This window comes from Carya illinoinensis, chromosome 13 (genome assembly GCF_018687715.1).
Source record: "Carya illinoinensis cultivar Pawnee chromosome 13, C.illinoinensisPawnee_v1, whole genome shotgun sequence".
NCBI lineage: Eukaryota > Viridiplantae > Streptophyta > Magnoliopsida > Fagales > Juglandaceae > Carya > Carya illinoinensis.
Window position 1 is genome coordinate 1692873 of NC_056764.1, and position 18329 is coordinate 1711201.

Sequence of the window (18329 nt, forward strand, 5' to 3'; positions counted from 1 at the left end):
AATGTAAAGAGTGGCTCTACAGCTACAATGGGGATCCCGACATACAATCCAATTTTTATCATTTTTTTTTTCAAAAACCACTATCGGGATCTTCAGTCGAGATCCCATGTGTGCTTTAGCATTTCTGAAATGTAAATGAATAAAAATGAAATCATTGATGCACACTTGGCCTGGGTTTAATTTCCAATATTCATTTAATTTAAATGTCATTTGTCATGCTTACCCTTGATCTTTTTTAGATAGATCGATATAAATAACAAATATATATATATATAGTACTAGTTAATTTGAATAAAGAACAATTAGTCAACTTCATCATCGACTCATAATCAAGATAAGTCATGTTATAGCTGTAAAGAGATTTCACAAAATATTAGTCATTTTGCTATTGATTTTCTTTTTTCCTCTTTTGAAAGGACTATTATTTTCTAAATATTATATATATGCAACTTATAAATTTTTCTGACAGAGCAAATTTATTACGAAGTTTAATACTTTTCGGGTAATTAAGAGTTGGGAGTATTTCGATCTTAAATTATAAATGGGACAGATCATGTCCGGGTACAAAATCATTTACGAATTTATGGTAATACTTAATAATTTATACTTAGAATTCTAAATTTTCTTTTGAAAGAAAATTCGAAGAATAGGGAATTATCATTATTTCTTGTTAATTAATAATTAAAAAAATGGATAGGTAAATGCGTTACACCGTTGCATGTGCCACACACACACATATATATATAACTCTTAATTATTTTTCTTTTTATTTTTTGTGGGAAAATATAGTAATTAATTTAGTGAGCAGGCAGGATATATATATATATATACAACAATGCTACATACAGTCGTGGAATTACAAATATCACGCAATCGCTTTGAAAAAGAGTGGGATCCACGATTAAAAAGTTAGTTTTTTTTTTTTTATGTGGGTCTCATATTAATTCATTTTTTTCAAAATGACTGCACGCCGCTTGCACAATCACGACTACAAATATCATTTCTCATATATATATATATATATATATATATATATATAGGAAATTGGAAACAAAGACCACCGATTAATGGACAAGATCCAGCTGATCTCATGCACGTACGTACATACATGACTTCGTTGGGAAAGTGATAATTATTATAATTATTAATTACGAAGTTTCAAAATAATTCGAATAACCCATTTAATCGACAGATTATATATAATTTTAAAAAATTGGATATATCACCCCTCATTCAATCACGTCCGTTACTGCCTAGCTAGGAAGCTTCTTTGCTTCTTCCTATCCGCGTGATTTTAAGTACTATATACGGATGAAAAATATTAATTCATGGAATTGAAAAACAATTAATCTGACTATGATAAATGAGTAGTTATTTTTTTATTATTGTTAGTTCCAAAGAGAAGAAATAATTAGATGGCATATGATCTGATTTTCTAAATGAAACATTTAGATTCAACACTTCTTACGTCGTGTATAAAAAAATATAAAAAGAAAAGAAATGGTTCAAAATTATGCTGGTAGAAACAAAATAGTTTGCATTAAAAGAAAGATAATAAAAATAAAAACAAAGATTTTATTTGTAAGTCAGTTTGATAACACACTTAGTTATATGAAATTATTTGATTTAAATATTAAATTTTAAAAATTAAATGACGAATCACGTCTTACCATTTAAATAATATAGATAATTTATTTTATATACCGATTTAAGAATATAATAATTCAAAAATACAAATTATGTGTAAATTTTTTTATAGGTAAAAAGAATCAACTTATCTATAAATTACAAGATTATTAATTATCATTTGTAAATTACAAGTTCTAACAAGAAATTTTAATATCATTTTTTAAAATAAATTTTATTTTTGTAAATTATATTGTATTTTTGCTAGAGACGCGGCAGAGATTGAAAGATAAATTAAATAAATAAGGGAGGAAAAAGAAAAAGAAGAAAGCTTAGCGGCCAAGGGGAGGAAAATTATTTATGATCCTCCCTGAGTCCCCTATAAATATATGAACCGTACGGACCACTAACCGGCATGCAAAGAATATTTGAAGTTTTCCCAAGTAGAGTAGACGTGGACTCCTTGGTGCGTAAGCATCCTCCGAAACCTCCCAAAAACCTTGAAGCGTTCCATTTTTTGATTTTTATCTTCTCGATTTCTAATCTCTGCTTGGAGATACACTTGAGCTCACAGTCATCCCGACAGGTATCTACATCTCTCTCTGTGTTGTTCTTTTCTTTCTTTCGTTTTTACCGGCCGGTTAATCTTTTTCGTTCTCTCTCTTTTTCCTTTTTTTTTTTTTTTTTTTTTTTTTTCCCTGTGAGAGACTTTGAAACTGATAATTCAGTACTAGAACTTAGGGTTTAGGGGATGAGAATATATTATGGTTTCGATGGTTGATTATGCTTATGAATACATTTTCTGTTTGGTTCTTAGGAATTTTGGGCTTATGAGGTATATGCATATACAGGAAAAAGAAAATCTAGCAGATTGTTCCGCCCCGCCCCCCGCCCTTAACAAAGTTCCGAATGAAAATTTGTGGAGAAATTTGAAAAAACAACCAACATATATTTAATCAAGGGGTTAGTTGCCACTTGCCAACTGTACTTTTTGCATCCACGGAATCCTTATTGTTATGGGGTCGAAACCGGTCGTTCAAACTGCTATTTAATGGAACTCAGGCAAATAAACATAAAATAGGAACTTGTGGTGCGATATTCACGAATCAGAACCGATAGTGTTTGTAAATGCAATCTAGGACTGATGATGCTTTGTCCTCGGCTTGTGTCAGGAATTTACCTTAACTGATAATTGGTTAATGGCCATTTCATGCAACTGGTCACGTACATATAAGATAAATGAAAAAAGTTGCACTATATTTAGTCTTATTGTAGGTTGGAATCTTTGTGTAATTTGTTCGATTCTTGTCATCTATTATGGGGAGGTCAACATTGTTGTTGCCTTGGCTAAGCGTGGTATTAGTTGAGGTAATTTTCTTTAGTGGGACATAATTAAGATAGTGTAATGTACTGCCGTTTTATGATAGTTAATAGTTGCACAATAATTATACTGTCGTTTGACCGGCATGATGTCCAATTTTGTGGTGTCTAGGAGCTTTTTGGAAAACGTTGATTTCTTTCTTGTCGAATTTGGTGGATATCAACAATTAGAGGCTTGCTCCGACTACAACCAACATGGAAGTGAAGGAATGGAGAGATCGACTATCACCAGAATCTCGAGAAAGGATCGTGTGTAGGATGTAAGTAAGATATATAACAAGATATCATTTTTTTAATTGCTTAGGTTGTTTTTAAGTTACCATATTTTGTGCAAAAGATATTTTGCAGATATTCTTTAGAAAAACTGGGGCATTTACGGGCAAGTATTATTGATCTTGGGGGCTGGGGGAGGGGGGTTGAGTAATTTATTATTATCATTTGCATTTTTTACCTTCCTTATTACATCAGGCCTTTTTTAGATTGACATGCCTTATAATGTACTAAAGGTTCCTGGTTGACTTATTGCGATTCTAATGACATGCTTATTAGTAGTCTTACATGCATTTAGTTGATAAAATCAAGTTGCAGGTTACAAAAGGATGGCATGACAGAAGTAGCTTTAATGCTACATAATATTGTTCCTGAAAGACTTTTCAAAGATATTTAATTATGCTGACTGAATGGAGAAGATGAGAGAGCATTCTATGACTTTTCCTTCATATTTCCTGGTTCTTGTATATTTTGATTCACTGGATTCGGCCAACAATCTACCGGTGCTTTTTTTTTTTTTAATATATAATTATAATTTTTAATTTTTAAGTAACAATCTACTAGTGCTTTAAGGGGGAATTAGGTAAATAAAACCAAGCCTCTTATAAGGAATCAATGAAGAATTAGAAACTTTTAGAATCATATATTGCTGCAAATAGTTCCTCAGCAATATGGTTATTTGTGTCATCAACTTGAGAGATTTCTCATTGTGTTATGTAAATGAAGTTAGTGTTGTACTTGCACTATTATTCGAGTTTGGTTCTTGCGGATTGCCTCCATCCTATTATCTTTGCTTGTTCTCTGTCTATTATCTCTACTTCTCGAACTGATCTTCAACTTTGTCCTCTTTTGAATGGAATTTATGGATCGGGAAAGCTTTTCCTTATACTTTTATGTTAACCCTACATTCAGCTTGTTGGCTATCATTGGATCTATGACACTATGTCTTGGTTAGTTAGATGATTGAGAGATTTAATAATTTTCTGGTGCCAAGGATTGAATTCTAGTTCTCTTATCTGTTTAATTATGCTATACTTTGCTTCCGCTCAACAAATGTCTTATGCATATAATACCTGCTGGCAGAGAGGTGCATGGAGCAGTCTCATGGCCTTCGATGTGGTGCTTAAATGGGACGAGAGAAATGCACTAATTGCAGAATGCTACTTCTAGGTTAAAAAATTGGTTTGCTAAGTCTACTGAAACAGTTGCAGAAAAATTATTGATGTGAGCAACATATAATCACCATGCAAATGGACCTGGCATGATCAAGAGAAATTGAATATGGTCTGAGCTTGGGAAAGTTTTACTCCAGCTCCTCTTGGGCCAATTGACTGGCCTGTAAGATTAGTATATAACTTACCTTTAGGGAAAGATGAGTCCTAGGCAAGCTATATTGGCTCATGGATTTTAAATATTAGAAATTGAATAAAGATTGCTTAAGTTGATATGTCTTACGATGATGTGGCTCGATATTGCGTTCAAGGAATTCTATAGTGTTTATAATTGTAAGGTTTCTTTCTTTTTGATTAGTTCTCTATTCTTGCTAGCATGGCGAATGATTTACTTGTATTTGAATATTTACACTTGCAGCATGGATATATTAAAGAAGCAGATTCAATCTTCTGGGAGAGATGGATTATCTCAAATTAAGACACTTTCTGAGAATTTTGAGAAGAAGATTTATGAGTCTGCCACAGATGAGGTATCTTAATCACACTGGTATATTATTTCCTGACTGACATTTGCAGCCTTTGCATTGCCATTTGTTTGTTGAACTGAACTTGACAATACCTTAGTCAAGCCTTTTTAGGTTCTCCTGAAGCCCTATTGGAATGATGGGAGAAAAATGCATCTTGATTGCCTTTCATCCATTTCTAGTATGGAATCTCGATCAACTGCATCTCATCATCCCAATACGGATTGCCACCCATCTTGATGGTGTTATTTCAGTTATCTCATGGTGTGAACATTGTGATATTTCTTGCAAACTTATCCCTGTAGTTTGTGAAAATTATATTTTTGCGAGGATTTATGTTGTATTACATAAGGTAATGGAATTTTTTTCCAACTTCAGCATAAGGAATTTGTTTTTTCGTAAACATAATTATTGCATAATATCTGCTTTCAGAATGATTATTTGAAGAAGATATCACTGAAGTTGCTGACTGTTGAAGAGAAATTGTCTCAATCTAATTCTTTACTATCAAAGTCTTATTCTGGTGAAACTTCAGGTAAACATGACTTTGATTTGTCTACTTTGTGTTGCTTTTTGGACTACACAAGTATACAATATGAATTCTTCCTTATTTTCTGTTGACATGCATTAATTTGTACTTTGTTTTCCTGTATTGTATTGCGGCTTTTATCTGGGATGTTGTCTACTGGCCTTGTAATGTGTCTTGTTCCAAATATTTGAAGCTGGCTACACATACTTCAGATCTTAGTATCTGGTTTTTTCTTTTTAATTATTCCAACTAACTATAATTTGGAATTTGTCCAAACTTAAATGAATTCAAAATCCTAGTTTGTCAGTGGTTCAAGCATTTTTAGGATATACAGACAGCTTGACTACTTATTTTCTTTTTAATTTTCATTTCATTAACTCTTTTGTTTTTGTGTGTTCATATTTTGTTTTGAACAGCACCACGCAGTATTCAGTCCCAAGTGGATAAGCATCGGCAATCGCTTTCTCTTCATTCTTATCAGTCCCAACATCAATTATCACCGAACTCTCAGAACAACATTGCACCTTGCGGAACTTCTTCCAGCTTACCATCTTCAGGACATCCTCTCAGTGATTTAATCGAGACTCCTATGCCAAATGCTGCCACTGAAGATTCCAACTTGCAGCGTACATCTGGAATTTCGCAAATGGCAGTTGAATGGTCAGCGGGACATGGAATATATTCTGACGTTTCTCTCAATAATCCAATTGAGGTTCAAGGAAGGAAACATCCACCGCAGGTGGTTGTCCAACTGAACCACCAGCAACCTCAGAAATTACAGCTAGATTCTTGTCAACTGCCATTACAACCCTGGCTTTTAGAAAATGAATATGTTTCACCCTCACACTTGCAGGTTCACGGCCAGGAAGGACAATCAGGGCAGCAAAATGATCAGAAACTCTCGCGACCTAATCAAATGCAGTCTTGTCAGCTATCTGTCACGCAAACTACCTTTAGACAGCCTTCTGAGACACAATCATGTGTAGTTTCTGACCATCTGCAGTATCGGCAGCCTTCCTGTCAACAATCATTACAACCTCTGCTTATGAGACATCCACAAAGGCAACTGCAAAAAACACATCAGGCTCCTGTTACTCATCAACACAAATCACCAATGCGAGATCAGATACTATCGATATCTGATCAGCAACCGCAATCAATAAATCAAAATATGGCTGCTACTTATGTAACACAAAATCAGTTAATTGGGCAACAAAATCTTACCCCTGACTCACTGCAGCAACAGCAAAGGTTACCATTCCTGCAGAACAAGGCTCAAAACATGCAGCAGGAACCTTTGCAAGGCCAGCAAAACAATCAGTCAAGTCAACATCATCAACAGTTGGCCCAACAAAGAGATTTTTCTGTACTAAAGCCGAAACTGAAGCTGCATGGGAAACAATGTAGTAATTATACCATGCGCCAAACTCAGGTTGCGGCAGAGGGGCATACCCAGAAGACAGCTTCAGCTTTGTTGCCACCTCAAGGGCAACAATCACAACCACAGCTTCCAGTGAGGGAACTGATATCTCAATCACAGCTCGAAAAAATGCAACAACCACCAACTCCATCACAGCCAGATGCAATGGAAATTTCTGAAGCATTGGGTATGCCAAATCATGCAATTTAGAAGGAACAACGTTTATTTTTTTCGAATAAAACAAACAATTAAAAAAAGAAAAAGAAAACATGCTTCTTAACATTTCATCAAGTTATCCAACTATGCAATATATATATATTTTTTATATGCGATATTCTTATATATCTATGTATATATTTTTTGGTTATCTTGTCTCAACAGTTTGCAGTTCCAAATTATGGTAGCACTGAATTGTCTAACTTTTTGCTCTACTTACATAGCGATGATAGTAGAATTAATTATAGATATAGGAAGAATTGCATGCTTGTTCTAAAAGCAGGAATGACATTTGGAAAATATACTGTTAATATGACCTTTTCCTGAGTACTGTTAATGCGCCCTTGCCAGCATTATATAAGAACTTACATAAACTAACATATGGACCCCTAGTTATCTATTTAATGGGAGAGATGATTCATTTTGTATTCACTATTCTTTGTCAAATTGCATCCAGAAATGAGGTTTAAACTTGCTTGATGCTGGATGAGAATAGGAATTCTTATTGTCAGAAGGACGGCACACTGGCAAGCCATTCTCAGAATTGATCAAGTTAGGTAAAGGATGGGTGTTGTGTTTCAACATAGTCTCGAGGTGTTGAACATGGAAATTCCTAGCAGGCAAACAAGGGCGTTGTTTATCAAAGCTATCTTGGGTAAGTGGTTATGACATTTTGCCATGAAACAAAAGACATTGTAGAGATTGGTGGCAGAAGTCAAATACAGCAGTTTGTGAGTGAGGTTGGTGTTCATGTTCAAACAAGGTTAGCAAGCTGTTCGGGGTAGGGGTGTGGAAAAACATCAGGGCAGGGTGGGGGGATTTCTGGTTGTCTTTGAGGTGGGAATGAGTCTAAGATCAGATTCTTGCAGAATATATGCTGTGGGGACCATCCCTTGAAGATAGCAGGACTTTTTCTTTGATTATTTTTACTCTTTCAGCCCCTGACGATAGAATCTCCCATTGTAAAGAGGCATCGGTAGTAGAGCTTTTACAGATCTTTGAGATAAATGGAATGGTTTTTTTATTTTTAATTGATAAAATTGAGAATAAAGTAGACAAAGGCCCGAGTATACAGGACATATACAAGAGCGTGGCCTATATATGCGAGTTTAGCGATACAAGGAAGTCATGAAAGGACATTCCATTAAAATCAATTACAATCGACCAATGGAGTAAGGTATTGAAAAATAAACTTCTAAGCGCTTCCATTGACTACTCTCGATCTTCAAAACTTCTTACATTCCTCTCCCTCCAAATACACCACCATAGACAAATTGGGACCATGTTTCACACTTTTGAGATCTGATGGTTACCTTGGATGCCTCGCCAAGAAGCTAGGAGGTCGATTACTTGGCATCACCCAATCTAATCCCACCTGAGGAAAGAATTATTTCACAGGGTCGTAGCAATCTCACAATGAATTAATAGATGATCTATAGATTTTCCACTCTTTTTGCACATATGACACCAATGTATGACCATGATGTGGCGTTTTTGTAGATTGTTTATTGTGAGGATCTTCCCTAATGAGGCTGTCCACACAAAAAAATTTACCTTCATGGGTGCTTTTGTCTTCCAAATACTCTTCCATGGGAATGGAACGTTGTTTTATGCATGATCATGGCATGGCAACATGATAGTAGGAGCGAATTATGAGCTTCCCTTTCTTAGAAGGGTGCCAAAAGATCTTGTCTTCAGCTCCCCTCATAATATGGGTATAGTACACTAGATCATAGAACTCCAAGAAAGCAACAACTTTCCAATCTTGTGTGTCTCTAAAGAATGTAATGTTCCATTGGGGAGTACCATTAGAAATAGTTAAGAGGTATGCAACTGACGCTTCTTTCATTTTTGCTAAGCCATAGAATTCTGGGTAAGCTTCCTTGAGTGTTGTATCGTTACACCATACATCATGCCAAAATTTGATTTTGGACCCATCACCCACCTCAAAACAGATATTTTTTGAATATGTGTCCCAACCTTTTCTTATGTGTTTCCATAAACCAACCCCATATGTCCCATTTAGCTCATTTGAACACATCCTCCCCATGGTTCACCATACTTTGATTCTATGATGGCTTTCCATAATGCTCCTTGTTCATTGTGGTATCTCTATAGCCATTTGCCAAGCAATGCTTTGTTAAAAGATAGCAAGTGCCGGATTTCCAAACCTCATTCTGGGATAGGGGAGCACACCGTGGCCCATTTTATCAGGTGGAATTTAAATTGCTCATTCATTACCCCCCCTCCCCTTCCAAAAAAAGAAAAAAGAAAAGAAAGAAATTGAAGTTTCTCCATGCACAAAGGTGGCTTTGTGGGAAGTGGAAATAGTGATAGGAAATAGGTTGGCAAGTTGGAGGGTACTTTTGATTAAAATGATTCTACCACCTTTGGATAGATACATCCTCTTCCAATTAGCTAGTTTCCGTTCTATTTTTTCTAGTACTTCATCCCAAATAAATTTTGATTTGAATTGGGCACCCAAAGGAAGATCCAAATATTTCATCGGCAGCTAGGATATCTTGCATTCCAAATTGTTAGCCATGCTCTCCACATTCGGAACATTCCCTACTAGGACTACTTCTGATTTATCCAAGTTCACATTCAATCTTGAAACAGCTTCAAAGCATAAAAGGAGTGCCCTCAAATCTCGGATTTGATCATGACTAGCGCCACCAAAGATTAGGGCATCATCAGCAAATAATAGGTGAGATATGAGAAGTGAGGTTGTATTTGCCTCCCCCATGAAGAATAATGAAATGTTACTGTGGTAGCCCATATGATAAGAATGAGAGTAGGTAGTGTATAGGATCCTCTATTGCTTGGGAATGAGAAGTTCTTGCTCTTTATAATATTCCAATGGGGCTCCAATTGTATCATTAACTAGCTTTTTGGAGTATAGGTCATGTGGTTTGGGCCTTTCATTAGGGCATTACAAATGGTATCAGAGCCATATGATAAGGATTATAGGGGTAGATTGTGATACCTCATATGATAAGGATAATGGTAGGTGGTGTATGAGATCCTACATTGCTTAGGAAGGAGAAGTTCTTGCTCTTTAGAAGGTTCTAATGGGGCTCCAATTGTATCATTGACTAGTCCTTTTGGAGCATAGGTCATGTAGTTTGGGCTTTCCATTGCGGCGTTATAGTTACTTTTGGACCTTTGATGTCAAGTCTTTCTAATACCCAATCTTCTCTCAAGATAACCTCCCATTTCCCTGGAAAAAGATTTGGAGAAATAAGGCACCATCAAGGGTAGCTTTTTTTGTTTGGTTGCCTGCATAAGGGAAGTTCTTAATGATGGATAACTTGAGGAAGAGGAATGCCCTATTAATGGAGTGGTGTTGTATGTGTTAGCAATATGGAACAAACATCAATCATCATTTACTTCCTTGTCAGCGGTTAGGGATCTATAGACATTGATTTTTCACCCATTTGGTTTTGAATGTTTCATGCCTTGGCAGATGGGAGATTTGATGGTCAGTTGTTGTAGTCCTAATCCTATTAGTATTCATAGCAATTCTGAAGTGTTGAAGATGGAAAGCTTGTGTTTGATGAGGTGTCTTTGGCATGAATGCAGTGCTTGTCTTTTGAAGATTGCGAGAGGATGATGCTAGAATTTTTTTAATTGGTATTTAAGTTTCTTTTACACGTATGCACTTTGAATAAAATTTACCTTATCGGAAAAAAAAAAGTTGGACATGGGAAAGAAATTAATATAGGTATGTCTTAGTGAACGGGATCATCAATACTTTTCTGTGTTTTGAGTGTGTTTGGGTTCAAAGAATATGAGAGCAAACGAATCATAAAAAAATCTTAACTTAGCCCAAGTTGTGTGACGAGATGCATGATAATGCACTATTCTTTTTCTTAGTTGGGGGTGAATTCTTCTAAAAGTGCCTAATGCAGTCATTTTGAGTGTCAGAGATGTGATTTTTTAATTGAAGGATCCTGTACATCATAATTGAAAGGAAAAATAGGAGAATGCCATGCTTCAAATATTTGTCTTCCCCAAAATAATGACCCTGGTCATTTCATCAAAGCATAAGTACTTCCCTTGTTTGATTTCATTGGTTCAGTCAGGTTGATCTACTTCCAGTGCAGCATTGTGTGAAGTTTTGTTAATTTTAAACAACTCAAAAGAGGTTTCACTCTTTATTCAATCCGTGTTGACTTACAGATCTCTACTCTCATGCTTGTGGTTCTTCATATATCAGCAGTAAATCATTTGGCTGCTTGCCTTGTAAACTACTGAATCTTCATGATTGTGCTTGCCAGCTTCTAGGAATTGTGGGCATATCAACAAATTTTAATTTTTACCATACAGTTTTACATACGCACAATGAGAACCATGAAAAAGTTGCTTTTATTGATGTAAAAATTGCTGGAACATTGCAGAAGATGGATTTGAGTATGGAAGTTTGTCCCGCAAGGAGTTGCTCTCTTTTGAATCTTTTATCTCATTCTACTTGCAATTTATATGCATATAATAATTTTTTTGAACTGTTTCTTCCAAATTTACTTTTGCCATACAGACGCATAACATTTTCTCTGTGCTTCTTTGGTAGGACCACTAAATCTCACATCTGATAAATCGTTAGCAAATATCAGTGATTGGCAAGAGGAGGTTTATCAGAGGGTAATGTCTTTTAAGTGCTTTGTTTGACCGTGTGGATTTCTCTTATCATGTGAAGATAACAAATATATTTTACCGTTTATTGAGTAAATTCCCAGTTAAGCAGCATTTTTTATGTTTTTCCAGTGACAACTAAATTTAAAAAAAAAAAAAAAAGAAAAGAAAAGAAAAAGAACTGTAATAGTCAACCAGTTAATTCCTATGGTCTCACAAATTTTTGCCAAAACATTGGTAAGTTTATTTTTGCTAGATTCTGGCACCATAGGAGTCATAATTTAGTACTTCATCATTTGGACTTCAAATATGTATTAAATGATTAAATTCACCTCTTCTCATCATGCGAGAATGCTTGAATAAGCTTATATAAACCTTAATAAGTCAGCTTTAGATATACCTGATCGAAAAATTTCTGACACGAAGAGTTGGATTCAATGTGTTAAACTGTTCTTTCAGCGTTTAAGACGTTTTTCAATGCTGCGAAAGCATTGCAAAATTTTCAAATTGTTTTGAAACATGAAATGAAATCTCTTTGAATCTCAGAATGCCATACAAAAAGATTGCATAAATAAGAGAAAAGAAAAGAAATTCCATTTTGTTCTTAGCATAAATTACCAAACATTTTAGAAGACTAGTGTTTAATTGGAGAAACAAAACATTATAAGCAGAACCGTGTAACATGTAGATTGACTCTATGCAGATTATCTAGAAAAGAGGTTTGTATATTTAAAAACTCAGGGGCTCGTGCACCCTGCTCAGCTCCTATAGACTTCAACTCTATGCAGAATAATGACATGGTATGCTGCCGCTGCAGTTGTGTGTTTTATTTATAAGCTATGGTATCACTATTACCTTGCACAAAAAAATAAAAATCATACCACCAATCCTTCCGGTATGGTTGATCATGTATCATCATACCTCTCTATAGAGATGGATTGATTGACTGCAAATATGTAATGTTATATTAAATGCTGTAATAGTAAACACTGTTGAATAATATTGGTCTTAACAAAACATGTGATACAGTGTAATAGAAGGTAGGGAAGAACCTTTGGAATTTTAGTTGCACTCATAGCAAGAGGTGAGTGTACTTTAAATGTTGATAAAAACATTAGGAATAGCTTCTTTCTATTTATCCTGAAATTTGTTTTTCCAATCAATGGATCCAAAATACATTGACAAAGAAAGAAATGGATATATGTTCCAAGGCAAAAATTCCCTTCCCCTTTAGCACCTGGGGTGGGGTTGGACAGGCCATAGTTGAGTACTTAATTTTATATTTTTGACACCACTTAATTTTAGTTACTGAAAATTAATAAAGATTCCAATATCAATACTTACCAGAAAAATCATTTTTTTGAAATGGGCATGTCTATGAGGTGCAGAGTACCTACATAATGGGAGGCATTCTGGTTTGGAAGACACAATAGAACTGTGAATTTTCAGCTTCTTTCCGTGCACAAACCTTCATTGTCACGACATGCATGTTACTTTCTCATTTGTAATCCACAAGTCTTGAGGATTTTATTAATATTGCTTGTTCCTCTGTATCTCTCTCTGTGTTTTGAAATTGCTCATATTGAAATATTTTCTATTGTATGTCAGAACTCAACAGTAAAGGGGCTGGTATAAGTATGTTTCGTATTCTGTTTATACAATCTTTATCTGCTGATGGATATATGTTAAGTGTTATTGTCAGATCAGTACTTTTCTCATTATTTTGCTTTGCAGGTTGAAAGTTTAAAAAGCAGGTATTTGAAACAACTTAATGGGTTGCGGCAAACATTGACTAATAGGCTCCAGCAGGTGTGCTATCACATAAACTCATGTTTGTGAATTTGCTGCCATAGCCAAGAATAGATTCGCCACATTACATCACAAATCTGTTTTTTACACTATAACAATATCTTATTTTGTTTTGTGTTATATTTGCCCGTATTCCTTGTTTCCAGCAGGATTCTGCTCCTCGTCCAACAAACACAGGCCAAGAGAAAATTAATGTGTTGAATCTGATTATATCTTACCTAAATGTGCCCAAAAGCAAGATCATACCTTCTTATGCGGAGAAGTTGGATACACTTCAAAAGAAGATACTTTGGATTCTTCAGCTGACTGGAAAAAAGTCTGATTCTTCACTACGGGAAGGAAAACGTTTCCCAGATATTTACTCTGTGCAGCAGTTGACGCAGCCACAAACTCAGACATCTGAAGTGCATCAACTTGAAGATCAAAAGACACCGCCACTGCAATTTACCAAGTCACAGAGTACTCTAGCGGCAATGCAGCGGAAAGAACAACGGGATGTATTGGCTCAAAAGCCTGAGCTAGTATTTCAAAAGCCCAACATGCAGCAACAACTGGTACCAGAGAATCACCAAATATTGCCCCATCAGGCTGCAAAGCCGCAGGCTCAAGCAAAACGACAGATTCAGTTGAATGAGGCAAATGAATTAAAAGTGAGACTAGGGTCAAGTGTTAATAAGTCACAGCATCAGGAAAATGCAGTAATGGACTCGAGAGTTCAAGAAGGGATGGGTGTCAAATCAGGACGTATTTTGAAAAATCAATCTGGTGCCACGTGCTCAGTGTATAGTTCTCAGCACTCAAAGCCTGGGGCTTCGATTCCTATTTCGTCATCCAAAGTCTCCTATCATCCACTAGCTCACCATTGTCCACAGATTGATGTGCAAAATCTGCCAACACCTCTTGCAGAGGCCAGAACCTGTTTTCATTCTGCAAAGTCTTGGTCTGCTCTACCTTCTTCCTTAGCTCAACCCTCCATGTTAGGGAATTATGTGAAACCTACTTTTGGTGCTCCATCACTCTTGGATACTGGAGATATTGTACATCCCCATGTACCTGGTTCTCTAGGACCTGGCCAATCGCTTGCCATCTGCCCTCCTGGGATGTCAGTCTCACCATATCTTGAGGAACTTGATACTCTGGATGCCATGAATTGTAATATGGTAACCATCAATTATGATCAGTCAAGTGTTGCTGAGCAGCCTATTAAGCGCTTAATTAATGTGGTTAGTTTGGACTTAAATTGTTAACTTCAATTCAAATGTTTTGGTTCTAGATGTTCTGTGGGTCGTACGATATTTGATTGCATATGAAGAAGTTGATCATGTGCAAAATTTCAGGTGAACTTGATCTCATCTAAAGAACTCAGTGCTACTATTGGTGACATTGGATCAGTGATTGGTATTACTGATTGGATATCAAGTTCGCTGCCAGCTAATGGGTCTAGAGCAGCAATAGGTGAGGATTTGGTTGCCATGACGAAGTCTAGTTTGCAAGCAAGATATTTAAAAGGGTGGAATGATACATCTGGAACAAGGAAAAGGAATCGCTGCACAAATTGGATTGCGTCAAATCCTTCTCCAATGAATGTTAGCATGAATGATGGATTCAGACAGTGCATTGACGTGGAGAAACCCAAGTTGGAGCCATCTGCGATGTCTTGTATTAAACGGCCTAGGATTGAGGTAGGGTAGCTGTTATGGTGGGGTTTTCAATCAGAACTAGAAGCTATTATTAAGTTTCTTTCAGTAGCATGACTTCATGCATGCAGTTCTCAGCAACATAAAAGTTAAAACATCAATTCTCAATTTAATTGAATTGACGTGCATCATCATCCTTCAGTAGCATGATTTCATGAATGCAGTTTTCAGCAACATAAAATACTTATCCTCGATACCGTTAAGCTGATGTCATCGTTATCCTTTATTTACTGTTTCTTTGCACAGCCTTAGCAATGAGTAATGTGATCACCTCAAGATTAAAGGTTCAAGGTGGGTGGTGGGGGTAGTAGTGCAGACGAGGCATCGTTTTCTCTTATTTCCCTTCCCTTGCCTTCATAATTGTCCTATCCTTTTTTCACCAGTCTGCTATACGAACACTTGCGTATTAGATTTTCTCTTCCTTCTCTGCAAGTTACCCGTATATGGTATTTTTTATTTCAACGTCTGTGCTTCACATTCTAAAATTCTAATAGTATATTATTTGGTTATTTTTTATGGGCGCTCAATTTTAGGGAATTGTTCCTCTAGTTTTTGCTTGTTTATGAATGTGAAAATTAACTTCCATCTTTGAACGGTGAATCAGAGTGCCTCTTGTATTATGATGTAAGAACTTATCTGTACCCCTTTGCAGGCCAAGCATGCTCTGTTGGAAGAAATTAGGGAAATAAACCAGCAGCTGATAGACACTGTGGTAGTCATTAGTGACGAACATACCATTTCAACTGCTGCTGCAACTGGTTGTGGTGAAGGTACCATTGTCATGTGCTCATTCACTGCTGTGGCCGCCTGTCCAGACTTCAAATCACGACCTGTTTCATCTCAGGCGGTATGTTTCCAAGTATTCCAGTCCTATCGCCGTTCATAAGCTACATGCATTATCTTTTTATCCCTCCGTTGACTTTGTATTTTTAATCGGCATGCAGTCACCTATTCAGCCCTTAAAATTGCTCGTTCCCGCTAATTATCCACACACTTCTCCTGTACTCCTAGACAAAATGCCAGTGGGAGAAAGGTGAGAGCATTGGCATTGTTATTTTGATTTTATATATGTGCAGATTATTCTTGGAAAAGTGTGGGCACCACGTGGTAACTGTTCATGCATTAGTGATAATATGATATCCCAAAACAAGCCGTGGGCTATGCTTCGTGTCGCATGATGATGTGTATTCAACAAGAATTTCATCCATTTGTTCGTTAATCCTTCATTTAAATTTGGTCATCCCCCAACTCCTTCGTTGCTTTGACAGAGAGGACCACCGGGACCTTTCAGCAAAGGTAATATCAAAGCTCAATTCATGCCTCAGAACCCTGTCAAATCCCTTCTCAGTGGGGGAGATAGCAAGGATGTGGGATTTTTGTGTCCGGGAGGTTGTCCTCGAGTATGCAGTGCAGAATGGCGGAGGCAACTTTAGCTCAAAATATGGAACTTGGGAGACATTTCTTGGAGTTGGAGCTGCTTGAATCATTCTGCACTTGCATATCATCTACTTGGAAGATTCCTATTGATATGCACCGAGGTTGGTTTTGCTACAGATGATGGATTAATTTATTTATTTTCTGCTATTTGTATCAGGTGCGATGCTTGTGTAGGGTCTTCTTTATATTGATTTGTCCGACCAACTTTTCAAAAGTGGGTTTAATTTTTTTTGTAGTTTTGAAAGCGTTTGAGCTTATTTGTAATTTTAATAAATTATAATATGAAGTTTTTCAATCCATTGGAAAGTAACAGAACAGAGAAGATTATTTTGGGGATTTCAGCTCAAAAGTTGTTAGGTTCAAAATTACACGAGTATTGGTAATTATACTCAGAATTCAGAAATAAAACCTACTAAATAGAATAATACAAGATATAACCGTAAAGTATATAAATATTAAATAATTTTTTTTTTGAAAAAGTAAAATTTATAATTAAAAAATGAATTTTTTATTATATAAATTTTATATTTATTTATTTTTTAAAAAAATTGCGCAGCACTTCATGATATGAGTAGTATATTATAATCATATATATATATATATTTTTTATGTAGCAAAATAAAATTGATATTTTACCAAATTGACGGCCATTGTTTCGGTTAAAGCAACTTTGGGTTCCAAAGCACCAGATTCTATGGAAAGCGTTCTTGCCTCTCGCTTTCTCTCTCAATTTTCTGTGTGTGGGCATCTGCAACTCGCACTTTCTTCTGCTTCTCTGAGACTTCTGAGCTCATCCCAACCGTCTCGGGTTAGGGTTTCTCTCTCTCTCTCTCTCTCTCACCAGCTGTCTCCGTATCCTTCCTACAAAACCTTGACGAAGGTTCAGAATTCTGGCGTCACTGCTCTTGCCTTCGTGCCAGTATGAGAAATATCAAATAAGACACCTTCGTCATCAATCCATACCTTACAATGACGTTTTCTCGTTCCACAACTTTTGACCTTTTCCAAAAAAACAAAAATAAAAGAAACTTATTAATTAGATGATAAAATAATTTAATTCATAAAACAATTTTACAAAAAGAAATGCTAAAAAAAAAAATTACAACTCTTGTTTAGTTCACCATGGCCCTCTCCATATCCACCGTTTTGCTCGTACGTCTGGCAATCACAGCTGTAAATTATTTTCAACCGTTGCATTCTTTTAGGAATCAATTCCAAAATGACATTACTTCTTTTTCCTAAGGAATTAATCCATCGGAATGAGTTGCTCATCTTGTTGTCAAAGAATGCTGGAAGTTATGTGAAGAGCTGCTGAATAGAAGAATTCATATAATTAATGAATAAAGTATTTATAAATAATGTCTTTTTATCTTCTTTATTCAAATAATTAAGGTGGCATTTCAGATCAATATACTCGATCTAAAAAGATAAAATTATAAATACTGTAAAATGCTAAAAATGAACCTATTTATGTGACACCGTTCTTTTACTTGACGTGATGTGTCTAATAATATGTATTTTTTTTAATTTCTTAACAACAATTGATTTAAAGATTGTTACATTTATCACGTCAACGATAATACTAAGATTTCGGAGGTCATAGCGATATATCAGTTG

General features: G+C 35.7%; 1 protein-coding gene across 3 annotated transcripts; it reads left to right on the plus strand.

Annotated features, from left to right (window-relative positions):
- Positions 1-2018: 2018 nt before the first annotated feature.
- On the plus strand, positions 2019-17053 carry LOC122292329 (mediator of RNA polymerase II transcription subunit 15a-like). 3 transcript variants are annotated; one of them, XM_043100615.1, is made up of 13 exons: positions 2019-2212; positions 3119-3266; positions 4867-4978; positions 5405-5507; positions 5918-6240; positions 6355-7108; positions 11708-11778; positions 13504-13578; positions 13725-14801; positions 14916-15260; positions 15928-16122; positions 16220-16308; positions 16544-17053. In XM_043100615.1, exons 2-13 carry the CDS (start codon positions 3202-3204, stop codon positions 16755-16757), a joined length of 3423 nt encoding a protein of 1140 aa, XP_042956549.1. In that variant the 5' UTR covers positions 2019-2212; positions 3119-3201; the 3' UTR covers positions 16758-17053. The 3 variants fall into 3 exon arrangements, with proteins under 3 accessions (XP_042956549.1, XP_042956550.1, XP_042956552.1); XM_043100616.1 differs by having other exon boundaries at positions 13728-14801; XM_043100618.1 differs by lacking the exon at positions 2019-2212 and adding an exon at positions 4360-4446 and having other exon boundaries at positions 3135-3266.
- Positions 17054-18329: the final 1276 nt, after the last annotated feature.

Bases quoted from the DNA above. Each gene is read 5' to 3' on its own strand.
- LOC122292329 (XM_043100615.1), top strand. From the start codon at position 3,202: ATGGAAGTGAAGGAATGGAGAGATCGACTATCACCAGAATCTCGAGAA. The intron at 5,508-5,917 runs GTAAACATGACT...TGTTTTGAACAG, and splicing joins TTATTCTGGTGAAACTTCAG to CACCACGCAGTATTCAGTCC. The intron at 7,109-11,707 runs GTATGCCAAATC...CTTCTTTGGTAG, and splicing joins GGAAATTTCTGAAGCATTGG to GACCACTAAATCTCACATCT.